The 18082-nt window shown below is 35.4% G+C and overlaps 1 protein-coding gene across 2 annotated transcripts; it reads left to right on the top strand.

The window, feature by feature from the left end:
- Window positions 1–7660: 7660 nt before the first annotated feature.
- On the top strand, window positions 7661–17964 carry LOC113519371 (uncharacterized). Of its 2 annotated transcripts, none has more exons than XM_026904432.3 (5): window positions 7661–7736; window positions 9954–10022; window positions 11962–12128; window positions 15449–15944; window positions 16486–17964. In XM_026904432.3, the coding sequence occupies exons 2-5, from the start codon at window positions 9963–9965 to the stop codon at window positions 16702–16704; spliced, it is 942 nt and encodes a 313-aa protein (XP_026760233.1). In that variant the 5' UTR covers window positions 7661–7736; window positions 9954–9962; the 3' UTR covers window positions 16705–17964. The 2 variants fall into 2 exon arrangements, with proteins under 2 accessions (XP_026760233.1, XP_031764427.1); XM_031908567.2 differs by having other exon boundaries at window positions 11962–12206.
- The last annotated feature ends 118 nt before the right edge of the window (window positions 17965–18082 follow it).

Genomic DNA, 18082 nt, shown 5'->3' with positions numbered 1-18082 from the left:
CAGCTTAATTGCCATGCTAAGTTGCATAAAAAAAAATAAAAGGCGAGCTATATGTTTATTTGCCGCTTCAGTGGTATAAAAAAAATACTTTATTGGTAGAATATTTTAAAATAATGGACGATAATGAAAAAATAACTATTCAAAAATACTTAAATCTAAGTTTACTTAAAAAAAAAAAAAAAAAACGTTTTCTTCCTTTTTTTCTTTCTTCCTTTTCGTATTCGAATTCCAATTCAGCCAATTATATATATATATATATATATATATATATATATATATACCTGATAACACAGTCAGACATCTGAAATATATCTAATCTTTTATACTTATAATAAATATGTAGAGAGGTCAATTCTGTACATGAAATATATTTCCAAAATAACTATCAGCGGGTGATTAGTGATCGATACTGATGCCAAAAATGCCATCAGTAAATCTGTCTGTCTGTCTGTATGTTCGTTATAGAAACAAAAACTACTCGACGGATTTTAACGAAACTTGATACAATTATTCTTCATACTCCTGGGCAGGTTGTAGTATACTTTTCATCATGCTACGATCAATAGGAGCAGAGCAGTGAAGGGAAATGTTGGTAAAACGGGAGAAATCACTCAATTTTTAAACTTCCGTCGCGTGTGCAGCCTTAATGGCCACTTTTTAAAATGTAAAAATATCCACCCGTGCGAAGCCAAGACGGGCCACTAGTATAAAATATCTATTCAAAAACAAGACCTCTAGGAATTAAAAACACAAAAAAATATATAGGTACTTAGCACAAAGTACTCAGTAAATTTTCGGCGCTGCAGTGTAATGCAATACTGCACAACAAAAGTTCATCCGAGACGATTGCGTAAAAGGAGCAACGAAGCGTTGCTTTCGTCTTGTTTATTTTTGATGGCCATATCTTTACAGTGAAAAGGGTGCGAGATAAAAACGGTGCATCCTATATGCTTTAAATTGAAAACTGCGCTTTTATAAAAGATGGAAACTTCGTAGAAAACGAATATGTCTATTTGTACATAAGCAGTTAGTACGAGCATGTCCATTTGTACATAAGCAGTTAGTACGAGCATGTCCATTTGTACATAAGTTGTTAGTACGAGCATATCCATTTGTACATAAGCAGTTAGTTCAAGTATGTCCATTTGTACATAAGTAATTAGTACGAGCATATCCATTTGTACATAAACAGTTAGTACGAGCATGTCTATTTGTACATAAATTTTTAGTACAGATATGTCTGTTTGTACAAAATTCATCTACACGGGTGCGTCTGCCAGTACAATTTGTGTAAGTTTGTATTTATAAACGTCATATGTATAGATCACTATAAGTAGGTATCAATACAAACGACAAACAGAGATTTGATTTATTATTTGACTAGAAATATTTTTTTAACTCCGCTACCATTAACATGTGTATGACTGTCAACACTCGAAGATTGACCTCCACTATTAGTACCTGAAATTTAATAACCTTTCATGTTATCAATCTCCGACTGCCACTCCGTCTACGCACGTGCTGCAGCACGTGTTTTACCTTTGAACGAGACATGTTTAAGATCGCTGAACATCTGATCGCTACTCAGAGCCTAGTGTTACCTTTCGACACCCAAACTGGGAAATCGAGCCTAGTGTTAACCGGAATAATACGTTTACACAGAATTAGTAAAGCACGTTGTTATTTAAAGTGCTGACCCTACATCGGAGTTACTGAATCGTTAAACGATGTTCCTGGTAAAAGGAATGAAATAAAAAGAACGGAAATGAAATGGACACTGCGAATAATTTAGTTATTCGGAGACTGCATTTTCTTGATTACGAATATACTGCGAGGCTCTTTTTACGTAACGATAGTCATAGATAGATAGTCGAAGTAGTTTAGATACTTGAGCAAGTAGGTCGATACCATATATGTGTGTGTGTGTGGTTCAATTCAAAATGGCGTTTTCGTGCGCCAAAAAACTATTTTAAATAAAGAAAAAAAATTCTACTGCTTTTATTATTTGCTAATTGAACAAGTCGTGCGTTGCGTGTGTACTCCTGCGTACGTGCGTGCGTGAAGATGATAGTTTTAAAAATAATTCTATTATACCCAATCACACTGATATTAATCTGATGTGACAATAGTTTTAATCAATTAAAACTATTTTATTGAAGTTTCCAATGTTGTGTATTTTACCACGAGAAAAGAAATCGAACTGACATTTTACACAAAAATAAATTCATGTTTAACGGGGATTCTAAGTATGTTGTCATTTTTGGCACTATTTTTGTAAAATATTGTATTTTATTTCAATTATGACTTTTTTACCACAATTTTGTTAATTGTAGCCTTTTACATGTATTCTCTATTGTTTTTAAAGATATCGTTACGATTCTTATACCATTCGAAAGAGAAAATTTGCTTAAAAGTAGCCTAAAAAAGTATACCGGTTATAACCTTTCTCACTAGAAAAGATATGTGTGTGTGTGCGAAGCGAAAGTGCGTGCGTACTTGCGTTGTTTGAATGTGTTACGTGCGTACGTGCGTGCGTGAAGATGAAGCTAGCCTGTTAGCCCACCGTGATAAATCTAACAATAAATCAGACACGGCGTAAACCACGAGATATGACAGAGTATATTGCTAGCAAGTTTTTTTTTAACAATCCCTTCTCCCCCCAAAATGTATTTGCAGACCGTCCATTGCAGTATTTGAACTTATTTTGGTTTTGTGACGTGCTGAAGAAGGGCCAAATTAAAAGTGCCCGTAACCGGTGAGCGTGTATGAAAAGATTGATGAATGTGAAAGAAGCGAAAGAGGATTGTTTGAATCGAAGCATTTGGCGTTCCAATATTTTTGCCTACTCTAATGGAGACAGGCGTAACGAATATGTATGTAAAGTTTTTTTTTTTTAAAAACATAATTTGCTTGTTATTTATTAACTTACCTATACCATAGATAATATAATACTTCTAAGTTAATACCGTATTAGTACCCCTACCTTTTTTTTTAATGGATGATAATGGAATGGTAACCCCACCCGCGCTATCGGTATACACCGGCGGGGCACCAGTGAAGGATGATAAGTGAGGATGAAGTAGGTCAGTTAGGCCATCGTGTCGAATTCAACAAGAATTGTTCACGATGGTTTCCAGGGGGAACCACGTGGAGGTTGACCTAATAAGGCATATTGCTAACAATGGGGCTGTCAAACTCCATTACTAACAATCCCTTTCCCCCCAGTACCCCTACCTTTAAGAGCGCCCAGTTAAGCGATTTGTAAAAACTCGTTAACCTTAATTATCATTAAACAAAAACCAGTTAAATGGCTCCGTTTACCCACTTTAAATGTTTAGATTGCTTATTCAATCAAAAAGACAATGTTCTGCTAAAATATACACTTATATTGGCTTTTATCCACTACTTCCTTGTGCCATAGAATGGGTTATTCCTTCCTTTACCATAAGTATTATATTAGGAGGCGACTAAGGGAACTTAAAAATCGAGGGGTGGACAGTAGCGTTGCTCCTAAAACATCACTGAAGCCAAACTGCGAATGCTAATCCGCCTTCCATGTGTGGCAAGTACTGGTAAAACCTCCCTTATGGAGGAGGCCTATGTTCAGTAAAGGTCAAGTAACTGTTGATATAGTGATGTTAATGATCCGAGACTTTGTACAAAAGTCGATTGCTTTGGTACCTCTGTCCTATTCGTATTTCAACCGTGAAGCAGTTGTATTTGCATGGCTGTGTTTCGGTTTGAAGAGTGGGATATGGCGTGAATTTACTGAGTACAGAGAAATAACACTTGAGTCCTCAGGAATGGCAACGCATGCGGGGTATCATGGGCGAAACAGTATACTCTGTTATGTCTACGGTACTGCTCATGTCTATAGGCGACGGTTACCACTTTCCATCAGGTGGGCCGTCAGCTTGTTTGCCATTCTAAGTTGTATAAAAAAAACTAATGATTTTCACGTGATCAGTGGATGTTTATTGACTGATACAAAATTCCTGTGTCGTTTTCTATCCCAGATAATACGTGTATACGGGCCATTGCCCATTAAACAAACATTTATACACAATAGGAGCTACAAGCAGCCCTCTATGTCGAGGCTGTTTTGACGCCAACGAAACAGCTGCTCACGTGATCCTGGAATGTGAAGCTGTAGCCCCTCAACGTTCAGAAATCCTCGGAACAGTGAGGTCGCTCCGTGAGGCTTGTGAAGATGCTAGGAAGCTTCTGTGTTTCTGGGCGGACCTAGATTGGCTATACTAGCCACGACTCATACATACAAGCCAAATGAAAGACTAAGCGCGGAAAATAGAGTCCAATTTACATTTTAACACGTATATACCAAATTTCATGTGATTGGTTAAGCAAACATACTCATTTTCACATTTATAATATTAGTAAGGACTGACTCTTTATCATTATCAGCCTATAACTGTCCACTGCTGAATGTAAGCCTCGTCCTTGGGGGGTTGCCAGTAGTTTCCATGCTTGGCAGGTAGATTGGCAACCGCAGTTAGGTTTTGGAGATATTTTAAGAGGGACGCTGCTGCCCATCCCTCGCCCTCCCTTAGTCGATTCTTACGACACCCACGCGAAAGGAACGGGTGGCTTATTCTATGGCGGGACCAAACGGCATAGAATCTGCATCTGTATCATTATTCAGCTAACTATGGCCTCCTTCATAAGAATGGTTAGCAACCGCATTTAGGTTAAGAGCGACTTTGATGCCCAATTCTCGATCATTAAGTTCCCTTAACCTTACAACACCGGAGGGGAAGGGATTGTTAGTAATAGAGTGTAAGGCCTCCATTCCTAGCAATATACCCAACCAGGTCGACCTCCCCGTGGTCCCCCCTGGTAACTATTGTGCTGAATTCCAAGTGTATTCAACACGATGGGCTAACTGACCTGCATTTTTCATTCTCATCTGAGGGATGATCCCTCACTGGTGCCCCGCCAGCGTAAACCATTAGCACAGGCGTGATTACCATTCCATTATCATCCATTAAAAAAAAAACCTTACGACACCCACTAGAAAGGAAGTAGTGACCCATTCTATGCCTAGATCTTACAGCAGTATTTACCTCTATACAGGACGCAATAAATATGGGATTAACCGACACAATTGTCTCCAGACCCGTTCCAAATGAACGCGTACATTCTGAGTAATTTCTCGAATGTTTACGCACGAATTTATTAACCCGCTACTAAGAGTTTGTTCAGACAATTGAGTACAGTAGATTACTATCAAGTTATTACACTAGTTGTAATATTCAATAATTGTGCAACTATCAGTTTTGGTTTACGTGATAATTAATCTTCCTCTTCTACTTCTTCCTCCAACATTTAATCCCACTATTTTGGGTCGTATCTTTTTATACAGTGGCGTCGAAACGCTCTGCCCTGTTTAGTCATAGGAGCTAGGTGTGCTTTCATCTCCTTGTCGATATTGGACCACCATGTAGCTGGTGATCTTCATATTCCCCGGCGTTTCGTAGGGATATTCATGGCGTCTGTGCGTGCGTGTGCGTGCGTGTGCGTGTACGTGTGTGCTTCGTGTGTGCGTACGTGCGTGCGTGCGTGCGCGCGCGCGCGCGCGTGTTTGTGTGTGTGTGTGTGTGTGTGTGTGTGTGTGTGTGTGTGTGTGTGTGTGTGTGTGTGTGCGTGCGTGCGTGTGCGTGTGTGAATACTACAACTACTGTAGATACTTGCTAATAATCTGCAGTAGTAAATTGTGTATACTCAAGACTCATGGTAGCGGCGCGGGTCTGTGTAGCACGTCCGACACTGAACTGAATTTAGTTCACATTACAATTCATCAAATCGTCCACAACAAATTAGAGGCGGACGCCGAAACAATCGCCAATCAGGTTCACAATTATCCCGACAGCTTTCGACGGAACACCAGCTGAATGTTAATATGTTATTGTATCTATTCTAGATAGTTCTCACCGTGGAATTCGCGTATAGGTTTTTCTATGTGAACTAATAAGAAACAAAGGAAATGCAAATATGTATTTATGTTCTTTACCAGTCATTCTAAGCAAAAATGCTAGGTTTTTTTATGCTACTTAGAATGGTAAACAAGTTGACGACCCACCTGATAGAAAGTGGTAACCGTCGCCTATAGACATGAGTAGTACCATTGACATAACAGAGTATACTGTTTCGCCCATGATACCCCCCATGCGTTGCCATTCCTGAGGACTCAAGTGTCATTCCTCTGTACCCTGTAAATTCACTGCCGTTACACCTTTCAAACTGTAGTCGTTTTTAAGTCATATAAAATCATATAAAATATAAATATTTCATAAGCTTCGCCAATAGGAAAGAACATTTCATAGCACGAACACTCGGATACGTGTAAACTTTTCGTGCAATACACTGAGTACATTCTCGACATAGGAAATTTAGTTTTAAACTTAGCACGTAACAACTTGTTCTGATATTTCTCAAGTGAGCGAATAGTTTCGTTGGCAAAATCGAATAGGTGTTACATATAAGTATTACATATCAAGGATCGTCTGCGAGTTTACGATGAACTCGACTCCGGTTGCGTAAATAATTTATCTCGTGTCAAAATTTTTGAGCAGAAATAATTGTTTTTTTGTTTTATACAACTTAGAATGGCAAACAAGCTGACGGCCCACCTGATGGAAAGTGGTAACCGTAAATATATTTATTATACAAAATATATTTATTACAATTTATTGTTATTGTTATAGTTATTGGGTGATTGTAATATTCAAGTTAATGCAATGATTTTTGTATATTTATCCCTATATAATTAGTTTAATATTAATTCTGTCAGAATTAAATCTTATTATTTACGTTCGCATTCGTTGTACCACAAATCTTATTGTTCTTTTTTTAATATCACACAAATGATAATATTATATTGTTATAAAGGAAGTTTATGAAACGCGGTAAATCCAGCCAGTCCTGTTTTGTGACGTAATCACCATAGTATCTATGTGTGTATGGACTATAATCACTTATTACAAAGGTTGGTTTAGTCAAATAATTATGATTGTCTACAAAGAATTGTTCACGATGGTTTCCAGGGCGAACCACGAGAAGATCGATCTAATAGGGCATAATTATTGCTAGCAATGGGGCTGTCAAACTCCATTGCAAACAATCCTTTTTCCCCCCAAAATAATTAAGTTGTATTTTATAAAAAAAAACCTACTTCAATTCTAGCTTTACCAGTTACTTTGATTTAAAAACTAAACTACTAAACCGATATGGATAAAACTTCTATGAGATAATTCTGTAAGTGTATCCTTTCAGATATAAAAAGAATTTTCCAAATCGCCTTATAACTGACGGAGTTATGACGTGACAAACATAAAAAAATACCACCGAATTTAACCTTCTCCTTTCTTTAAAGTTGATTGGAAACTAAAACAGGACCAGTACGGGTCTAAAACAAAACAAAAATTGTGAAAATCAGTTCAGAATTGGCGATGCGTTTGCGCAAAAAAACATCTTTTGACGAAACGAAAATCCCCTATTTTTTTTTTAATTTTTGTGTTTATTTGATAATTAGAACATAAAAACACGTCAATACTCGATGTAGGCACTAGTAAACAGGTTCCAAAATCGATCTGGTATCTCTTTAGAGTTCCACGGCCGGGTCACTATCCTCAAAGGATGCTGGGGCAGTATGGCGGCGCACGCGCAGCCGCGCAACCGTGTGCATTGAGTTTGTATTTATTCTGTCTTCCGTCAAACAGGTATGTTATTTTTTTTTTCTTTGTATATGTTTTGTTAGAATTTAATCATTAATTAATATATTTTTTAATGCATTTGTTCCGAATAGAGTCGTTGGTTAATATTTTTTTCTTTCTTTTTAATTAATTTATTTTACATTTTAATTAATAAATATTATTAACATTGTTATACTTATATACAAAATACTTATATATAATGAATATAATTATTAAATTTAGTTAATGATTTTATTGTAAAAAAAAATTAGATATCTTATATTCTCAACCGATTTAAACAAAGAGGTATTATTTAATATCACTACATTTTTATAAATTTTCTAATTACATACAAATTTTAAATGTATCGCCTCTTTAATCTTCAATATTTATTCTCGTATTGGTCTCATACATTTTTTTTTATTACGTATTTTAAAATATATTTTAATGTACGATCAAGAATATCAATTAGTGATACTGTAATTGTAATAAATGAACAAAATTATAATCATTTTAATCAAATTAATTTATTATTTTTACAATAATTTTCAAAAATAACTAAAAAAAACAGTTCCATTTGTAATTCCAGAAAAATAACTCTTTAACCAATATACCGGAGTAATAAAAATAAGTTGTCCTAAGTTTTTTATGTGCTGTGGTAAATTTACGTCACATGAGTTCGTTGACTTCTCAAATGTGGTGATGAGAATGTGTATGTGATTTAAAATAATACCTATACATAAAAAGGCTCATTAAATAAGTCAATAGCTGTTATATTAATTGAAAGGTTGTTTATGCAGTTTTGGCTTGATTATTACATTGCCTAGTGTCTAAAAACTAATACTCTTTACTAGTTTTTACCCGCGACTTTATGTTAGTTTTAACAATACCTAAACAAGTAAGTGTTTGTCAATTCGATTATTCTTTTTACATGATATCTTCCCCAACTTTGACTCGTTGTTTATTATTTTTTCTCAAACATGCTTGGAAATGTGAGCATTATTTTGACAATCTTTAAGACCGCCTTACCGTACTTATACAACTGTATCGTTACATTTATTAGTTGTCTTGGTTATACAAATAAAGTACTTACTAACTCACTCACTCACATGTGAGCGAACTTTACTATATATATATATATATATATATATATATATAGTGTGTAAATCTTATTTCCAATGCAAAGGGCAGTTTCTATTACTACCAGTTTACTGGGTCGAGTGAAGGCTGTACCTCTGTTTAGACAATGAAACAATCGCTAAGGTACTATACCGCGCTCCAAATACCTTACAGGCTCGACTTGCAAGAGTTTATTGACGCTTTCACCGACTTAGTCTGGAAACTCGCTTTAAATCATATATTACTAGCTTTTACCGGCAACTTTGTCCGTATGACCGCTATATTTTCTTTATAATAACACCTGAGTCCTCAGGAATGGCAACGCATGAGGGGTATCATGGACGAAACAGTATACTCTGTTATGTCCATGGTACTGCTCATGTCTATAGGCAACGGTTACCACTTTCCATTAGGTGGGTCGTCAGCTTGTTTGCCGTTCTAAGTTGTATTAAAAAAAATGCCATTGAGGTGGCAATCAAGCATACGGCCCACCTGATGGTAAGTGGTTACCGTAGCCTATGAACGCCTGCAATACTAGAGGTATTAAGCGCGCGTTGCCGACCCTGAAGCAACCTCCTTACCTCCCTATTGAAGAACCCCATGCTGTAGTCTCTTGGGAAAATCACGATATGTTTACTGGTCCGAATAAAAAGTAAATAATATTCTTGGTTGGTTGCGGTGTGGTCCCGGCATAGAATAGGCCATCCCTTCCTTACCCGTGGGTGTCGTAAGCGACAAAAAAGGGCGAAGAATGAGCAGCAGCGTCTCTCTTAAAACATCTGTAAAGCCTAACTTCGGTTACTAATCCGCCTGCTAAGCGTGACAACTACTGAAAAAACCCCCTAAGGGGGAGGATTATGTTCAGCAGTGGACAGTTAAAGACTTATATATATATATCAGATCTGGTGTAAAACTCAATAAATATATAAATATAAACAAAATATAAATAATAATAAAGCTTGTCTGTAAGAGATTGCCCCAGTGATAACACCGCCGTTTGTACCTTTATGTGAATATTTCAATCTGTATTTATGTTACTATATTTCACTTGAATTGTTCAATTGTCATTGTATATATATTTTTTATGGTGCAATAAAGAGTTAAATAAATAATTACATTTTACAGAAATCAACAATGTTTCGTACATACATCCTATTTACTGCGCTATTTTTACAAGTGGTCAAATTTACTGTGGTAAGTATTATTAAATAAATTTTATTAATTAATTATAATTAAGTCCATCACTTGACTATGTTATAGGCATCACAGTATACACTGTGTCGCCCGTTACATCTTTCATGTGTTGACATTCGAGAGGACAAAGTTAAAATGTTACACTCTGCAATATACCATGCAAATTCAACTCCTTCTGACAGAAATGCGAATGGGACAGTGGTACACAATCAGACGACTTACTACACAGTCTCGTATAGGTATATCTTTTAAAACACACACCGTTACCGTATTCAAATAAGAAATAGAAAATCGCTACCATTGTTTTGTTGTATGAAAGTGAAATTTTGCTCTGTACTAAAATTTCTTAGGGGCCATGTAACAAATATAAAACTAATAAATTATTCATCTGTCTGTCCCATGTCGTAATTGAAGTAAAGTGTGACGATGACAGGTACGTGGTGGGACTGCCTAATCGCAAACACAAGGGAACGCTTTAATATTTTATTGTTTTATATTTTTGCGAAGTAGTTGTATATCGGTGTTCGCTAGCAGGGTATTATGCATGGGAGGTATCATGGGCGAAACAGTGTACTTCGTTTTGTCCCTAGTGCTTTTCTTGTCCATAGGTGACTGTTACCACTTTACAACAGATGGATCATTAGATTTTCCGTTTCGAGTTGGAGAAACAAAGCGTTACCGAAAATTTTAATAGTACACTTTGGCATTGAACAATAAATAAATAAATAAGTAAATAAATTAATAAATTCTACATGTTACTTATTTATTATGTGTGTGTATGTGTATGTATATGTATATGTATATATATGTATATAATAGTGAGTAGGGATATATATTTACATTATTACATGTAAATCTCCATATTTACTAATAATAGGATCGTCATCGTGCCTCCGATCAAACTGTTTATAATTACTCCTCTCCATCCAAAGGTTACCTGGAAGAGATCGCTCTTAGCATAAGGTCGCCCATTGTTTTCTCATTGTGATTATTTCTTGTAATTGTTTATATTTATAATAAGTTTACTATTGTAATCTTTTGTAGGAAACAATAAAGAGTATCTATCTATCTCTCTGTTTATTTTGTAGTACCCCAAATGGGGTAATCGACAAAATCATTAAGGTCACTACAAACAAAACCAACAAGTGCAGTAAATAAAGAGGTCAATAATCAAATAAATTCATTAAAAGACGATTTATAAAAACAGAATCCAAATCGTTTTTACATTTTTTTCCAATGGTTTATAATACTTTACCTCTTGTTTTGCTTTAATACGGTACCTCTGTCCCATTCGTGTTACAACCGTGAAGTAGATTTTTTTATACCACTGAGGTGGCAAACAAGCATACGGCCCATCTGATGGTAAGCGGTTACCGTAACACTATGAACACCTGCAATACCAAAGGTATTACGCGCGCGTTGCCGACCCTGAAGAAACCTCTTTACCCCCCTTTTGAAGAACCCCATGCTGTAGTCTCTTGGGAATACCTCGGCAGGGAGCTCATTCCACAACCTGAGTATTCGTGGAAGGAAACATCTCTGAAACCGCGCTGTACGCGACTATTGAGGCTGTAGGACATGAGGATGAACTCCCTGTCGATGACGAGCCCTACGATGATAGAAAGTGGCTGTGGGCATCATCTTGAACAATTCCTCTGAGCACAATCCGTTGTACAAGCGGTAGAATACGCAGTTGTGTTTGCATAGCTGTGTTGCAGTTTGAAGGATGGGATATGACAGTGAATTTACAGGGTACAGAAGAATAACACCTGAGTCCTCAAAAATGGCAACGTATGGGGCATCATGGGCGAAAGAGTATACATATTATTATGTCCATGGTACTGCTCATATCTATAGGCGACGCTTACCACTTTCCATCAAGTGGGCTGTCAATTTGTTTGCCATTCTAAGTTGCATAAAAAAAATTAATAATTTTCAGGTTGAAACAAAAAAGCAAGATCTCAAGCTATCGGACTCATATCTGCCGGTAGCCATGCAGGTCATAGCTCATCTGACCGACCAAATGGCGTTCGAAGTGAAGGACGAGCCCAGCACGAAGCCCGCGAAGCCAGCCACGCCCACTTTCAAACCGACCAGTCGACCAGTGTACGTCCCAGGAATGAACCCTGGCTTCCAGACTTACGCAAACGGATGGTTTATGCGCTATGGTATTGGCTTGGATAGGTGATGGTCTATCTTCTATTCTTTCTACTTCTATTCTACTTTTATAATAATATCACAGTGTAGAGAACCAGTGGTCCAAAATTTTTGGTCTGTCTCAAATAAAAACATTTACATTTAGGGCAGGAATTGTTTTGAGCGTTAAAAAAGAAATTTTTACACTGTGGTAATATCAATTAACTATTTTAGCTCTCTTATTCCTTTAATACCACTTGTTGTAACCCACGGCTTTGCTCGCACGAATTAGTACAATATTACGTTTTGGATAAATCAAAAGGAATTAATTAGTCTTATTACGAACACTTTGTACCTAATTAATATACAAAACTGGGATAATTCATTTCGAAATTCTTTAAATTTTAAATACTTCCAAACTAAAATAACTCTTATATTATTTATACTAAAGTAAAAAGCAATTTCTATTTATCGTATAATCTTTTAAATTATTTTGAGAAACAAAATCGAATTAAGTTAATTTAAGAAGATTAGATATTTACTAGCTTTTAATTACGGCTTCGTATATATATATATATATATATATATATATATATATATATATATATATATATATATATATATATATATATATATATATACATATACACCGCATATTGGCCGTGTAGTCCCGGCATATAATAGGCTACCCCTTCCTTTCCCGTGGGTGTCGTAAGAGTCGACTAAGGGAGGACGAGGGATGGGCAGCAGCGTCCCTTATAAAACATCTCTAAAACTTAACTGCGGTTCCCAACCCGCTTGCCAAAAGCGTGGCAACTACTGGCATATGATATATATATATATATATATATATATATATATATATATATATATATATATATATATATATATATATATATATATATATATATATATATATATAGTTATATATATTCATAGTGGTTAAACCGTTAAGGCGCTAAAAGACAATAAATTAACAAACCAACAAACCCACTTTCACACTTATAATAATAATAGTTTCATATTAATAAAAGTTTAAACTTTTCTTTCATTTCTTTTCTGTTTGCTGCAATTATCGCTTTAAATATATTTTGCTTATTAACTTTCAATTAAACACAACAAGCATATTTATATTAAGCACACGTGTATTAAAAGTTCTCACTTAACTATTAATTCGAAATAACTTTTATTTTAATTAATTAACTTCATATGTAAAATGTTGTAATAATGTCATAGCCGTGCGAAGCCGGAACGGGCCGCTAGTCATATTATATATAAAACTCAATATTGATGACTATTTTTGACATGTCATTGTTTGTTTGTCTGTAAACAATGACGTCAGCAAAACACGAAAGCCTAAGATTATATGGATAGAGTGTCTCCATACAAATGCTTCGAGAAAAGCGGGTAAACTTTTTCATACAATTTTGCGTGATAAATAGTTACGAGTGATTCCTTTATAACTTCTATATTTATTTTGTTTTATAATTTTTGCATCTATTTGATGGGTAAAAACTCATTTTATTTATTAAATAATTAAATACATTATGTGTGTAAAAATATTTACCAGAGGGAGACTTTGTACAAAAGTCGATTGCTTGAGTACCTCTGTCCCATTCGTGTTTTTACCGTGAAGCAGTTGTGTTTGCATGGCTGTGTTTCGGTTTGAAGGGTGGGATATGGCGTGAATTTACTGGGTACAGAGGAATAACACCTGAGTCCTCAGGAATGGCAACGCATGGGAGGTATCATGGGCGAAACAGTATACTCTTTTATGTCCATGGTACTGCTCATGTCTATAGGCGACGGTTACCACTTTCCATCAGGTGGGCCGTCAGCTTGTTTGCCACTTTTAAGTCGTATAAAAAAAAATATAGAATAGTGATAAAAAAAAAACGAGTCAACTAATTTGACAATTAGCTGACGAAAAAGTTGTTCCGTTTTTGAGACTCGATGCTCTATCTATATAGTCTAAGATGAAAGCATGGACAATGTCAGCTACTGTAAATTAATCTTGGTATATAAAAATCCCGTGTCACGACGTCCATACACACTCTAATCTCGGAACCGTTCAGCCGATTTTAATGAAATTTTGTTTATTTTGGACGGCTTTTAGATCGATTAGAAAAAATAGATCCGACTAATAGATACTCTTTATTGTTTCTTCCAAAAGGTTACAATAATATGAATAATAATATGTTTCCTATATTATATTTCTTTTTTTTTTTATTTTATTCTTTATTGTACACAAAAAATTACAACATATAATATATAATATGTATATATATATATAAGATGTACAACAGGCGAGCTTAACTCTGTGAGAGTTCTCTTCCAGCAAACCCTGAGTGGATAGGAGCATTAATTACTAGCGGGCAGTGTGCGTACAATAATAGAAGGAAACATTATAGATGTTTCTATTAAAAAATATTAAATATGTTGACATATATAAGTAACTCATACAATTAAAATCAAAATACATACATATCTGTATACAATAATACATATACATATAGTTACAAACAATTACCAGAAATGATAACATTGAGAAAACAATGGGCGGCCTTATCACTAAAAGCGATCTCTTCCAGGCAATCTTTGGATGGAGAGGAGTAATTATAAACAGTTTTATCGGATGAATAAAAATACAATTGTATTGTATTGTAAAATCTTTATTGTACAGAATTTATAAGGAACACATCAAAAGATTAAAATATATAATGGCGGACTTATCCCATAAGGCGATCTCTTCCAGTCAAACATGTACATATTTGAATATTCTTTAGAAATTCCACCACCCCTTCCTTTCCCGTGGATATCGTAAGCGGCTAACGGAGGGCGAGGGATGGGCAGCAGCGTCCTTCTTAAAACATCTCCAAAGCCTAACTGCGGTTGCCTACTCGCCTGCTAAGCGTGGCAGCTACTTAAAATACAGCGAAAGATATTTTATAGCATTTTTTACATCTTGAGTTACGTTACTAAAGTTTTAGTAAGGATCCCTAATTTTTTCTAGTAATACATATAGCCTATGTTGTTCAGGGTGAATGTAGTTTTCTAATGGTGAAAGAATTTTTGAAATTGGCAAAGTAGTTTTTGAGTTTATTTATTATAAACATACATACACACAAAAATACAAATGTTTTTTCTTTAGTGTAGATTTAAAAAATATTAGATTTCCTCCCTTCCATATCTATTTAGATGTGGAAGGTTTAATTGAACAAATCATGTGAACCAAACATGTTTGTGAAGTAACAAGAAATAATAATAAAATTTCTATAATTATGTTACAGATCAGCACTGACCACGCCATTGCACAAACCGGGTCTCTTCGCTCCATCAGCCCCTCCAAAACCATCTGAAAGAGTATTCCCTAAAAGCCAACATCGCTTCGTCCTTCTCCCTCTAGAGTATAACTCCGAATACACAGTCATAGAACCAGAAGAGAAGAGAACAGAGGAACCTCTTCTATCGATCCACAATGAGGAAATCAAACCTCTAATGGAGCCTAATCCTGCATCAGCACCACTGCTGCCACCGCACTTTGAAGCTGAGGTGAAATCTCAAAGCGAGGATGATGAAAACTTGCAGTATTTATCAGAGAATGTTAGGGAGATCATTAAAATGGCCAATGATCCTGATGACGAGAGGTTAATAGAGTTGTCTGAACTGAAGGCTGGACCCCCGAAGGGTTCAGGTGGGAAACTATCTTCGTCTAACTTAAGGTTGCTATTGCTGTATGACCTGCTAAGTCGAGAAGCGAAGAGACAGAAGTTGTCTGATTTTGTTGTAAGTGATTCTGATATTACAGAATTTAATTTTTTTGGAGCTTTTGTCTTCGACATGATGATCTTACTTTAATTATTATACTAAACTATTAATAAATATATCTTGAAACACTGAGAAGAAATGATAGATAGATAGATTTATAATTTAATATCACCCTTTACTGTCCACTGCTAAACAAAGCTATACATATATAACTATGATGGGTTCTGCCAGAAGTTACCACGCTTAGCAGGCGGGTTGGCAATCGCAGTTAGGCTTTGGAGATGTTTACATAGATTTAAAACGTGGATGATCTTACGACGAAGTCTTTACATGGAAAATATTTAAGGAAAATTGATAGTAAGGTCTTAATAAACCAAAATATGTCAAATTATTTTAGAAATTTTTCTGTCTGTGTGTTTGTTCTATGTATAAATTACTGCACCAAATTGGATGTGGATTTCAAAAGTTCGCGCCTATAGGACGACGGTTACCATTTACCACGGTAACCAACAATATTGCTTTCCAGTTAATGCTGCATAAAAAATAATTCATATTCCAGGGTTTCTCGCCGTCAGTAATGCAATCATTAGTGGCGTCATCAAGCGGCGGTGCGCGCGCGCAGCTCAGCATGGCCCTCTCCAAAATGGTCGACCGTAAGGACTGTGCACACGAGTACGCCAACAACAGAGCCAAGGAGATGGTCACCGAACTTGCTAAAGACGAATCCAAATTGTCATCTGAACTGAGATATTTGCAGCCACTCGTCTATTTGTATTGAATAAAGTAGAGAAGTTGACTGACTAGTAGCTGAACATACATCTTTCCCATAGATTACCATAAATACTGTACGATTCTGCTCCTTAAACCTGCTGATAGATCCGTTCTCGATATACTAAGCATGAGAAAGAACGAGACAACAATTTAACTGTTTCGTTTTGTTTCTCGCATACGACACACATCGATAGATTCATTTGGCATTTGTGTCAATAACATTCTTTACTCTGGCGGTACGTAAAGCTAAGCTACTTCCTATACTATATAATAAGTGAAGACTTAGAAATTTCGTAAATTAGATAATCAAAAACGCCAAAACATACTCCTCCCATACTATATAACAGCTGAATATAAGGTGCTCTCTCTCAATCTATTGAGTTAATAATTGTATTAACTGCCCACTTTTGAACAGTGATTTCAAATTAGGATTTAGAAATTTCATGAATCAGATAATTCAAAATTGCCAAAACTTTAGTCTCCCATACTAAATAACAACAGAATGCGCCGTGCTAGTATCATATATCGGCCGTTGACTGTCCACTGATGAACACAAATCTCTCCCTTGCAAGGGTTTGCAAATATTTGCCACGCTTTACACAGAGTTGACAAACGTAATTAGACTTTGGTCACGTTTTAAGAGGAACGCTGCTGTACGTCTCTCGACCATTAAATTCCTTTAGTTATAACATCCATGAGAAAGAAAGGAGTGGCCTGTCCTATGCCGGGATTACAAGGCTATGTATGGGAGATGCCAAATTTTTTATCATTTTTCGATCCATGTTCAGTTTTTCTGGGAGAACACTTCGTTTTCGCTCTGTATAAACACAGATGTTGTTGGTATTATTTCTTTTTATTTCTTACACACACATTCTACATATATTCACAAATCCATGTGACAATTGTTTACAAAAGTTGAAATATTTACGTCCATCAACATTGTACATTTTGAGGTGCATCTTTTGGGTGATTTAAATGCGAAAAATAGGGAATAAATATTTTAATAATATCAGTGGAAAATATTGTCTAGAACTAGATAGGTTATTCGTAAATTAACAAAGATTTTGTATTGATTTTTTTTTTGTATTTAATTTTTAAGATATTTGTACAATAATTTATTACCTATATTGTGGTGTATAGTTTGAATATATAAAAATACAGCATCTTTTATAGATATATAATTCAACCCGTTGAGAGTTGGTTACATTTTTCAATGAATTGATTAATTTTATTTGTTAAGATGCCATATATTAAAGTATTTTATTTTTATAAATTAAAAAAAATATTTTTTTTAAAAACCTAAAGTTGTTTTACTTAATAGAATAAATTTTTGCACATAAATTTAGTTATATCACCTAAATATCGGATTCCAGGGGGAGAACGGA

The sequence above is a fragment of the Galleria mellonella genome, unplaced genomic scaffold (assembly GCF_026898425.1).
Source record: "Galleria mellonella isolate WM207_F2 unplaced genomic scaffold, CSIRO_AGI_GalMel_v1 utg3070, whole genome shotgun sequence".
Taxonomy (NCBI): Eukaryota; Metazoa; Arthropoda; class Insecta; order Lepidoptera; family Pyralidae; genus Galleria; species Galleria mellonella.
This window is presented reverse-complemented; position numbering and strand designations above follow the sequence as displayed.

Bases quoted from the DNA above. Each gene is read 5' to 3' on its own strand.
- LOC113519371 (XM_031908567.2), top strand. From the start codon at position 9,963: ATGTTTCGTACATACATCCTATTTACTGCGCTATTTTTACAAGTGGTC. The intron at 10,023-11,961 runs GTAAGTATTATT...AATAATTTTCAG, and splicing joins AAGTGGTCAAATTTACTGTG to GTTGAAACAAAAAAGCAAGA. The intron at 12,207-15,448 runs GTGATGGTCTAT...ATTATGTTACAG, and splicing joins TATGGTATTGGCTTGGATAG to ATCAGCACTGACCACGCCAT.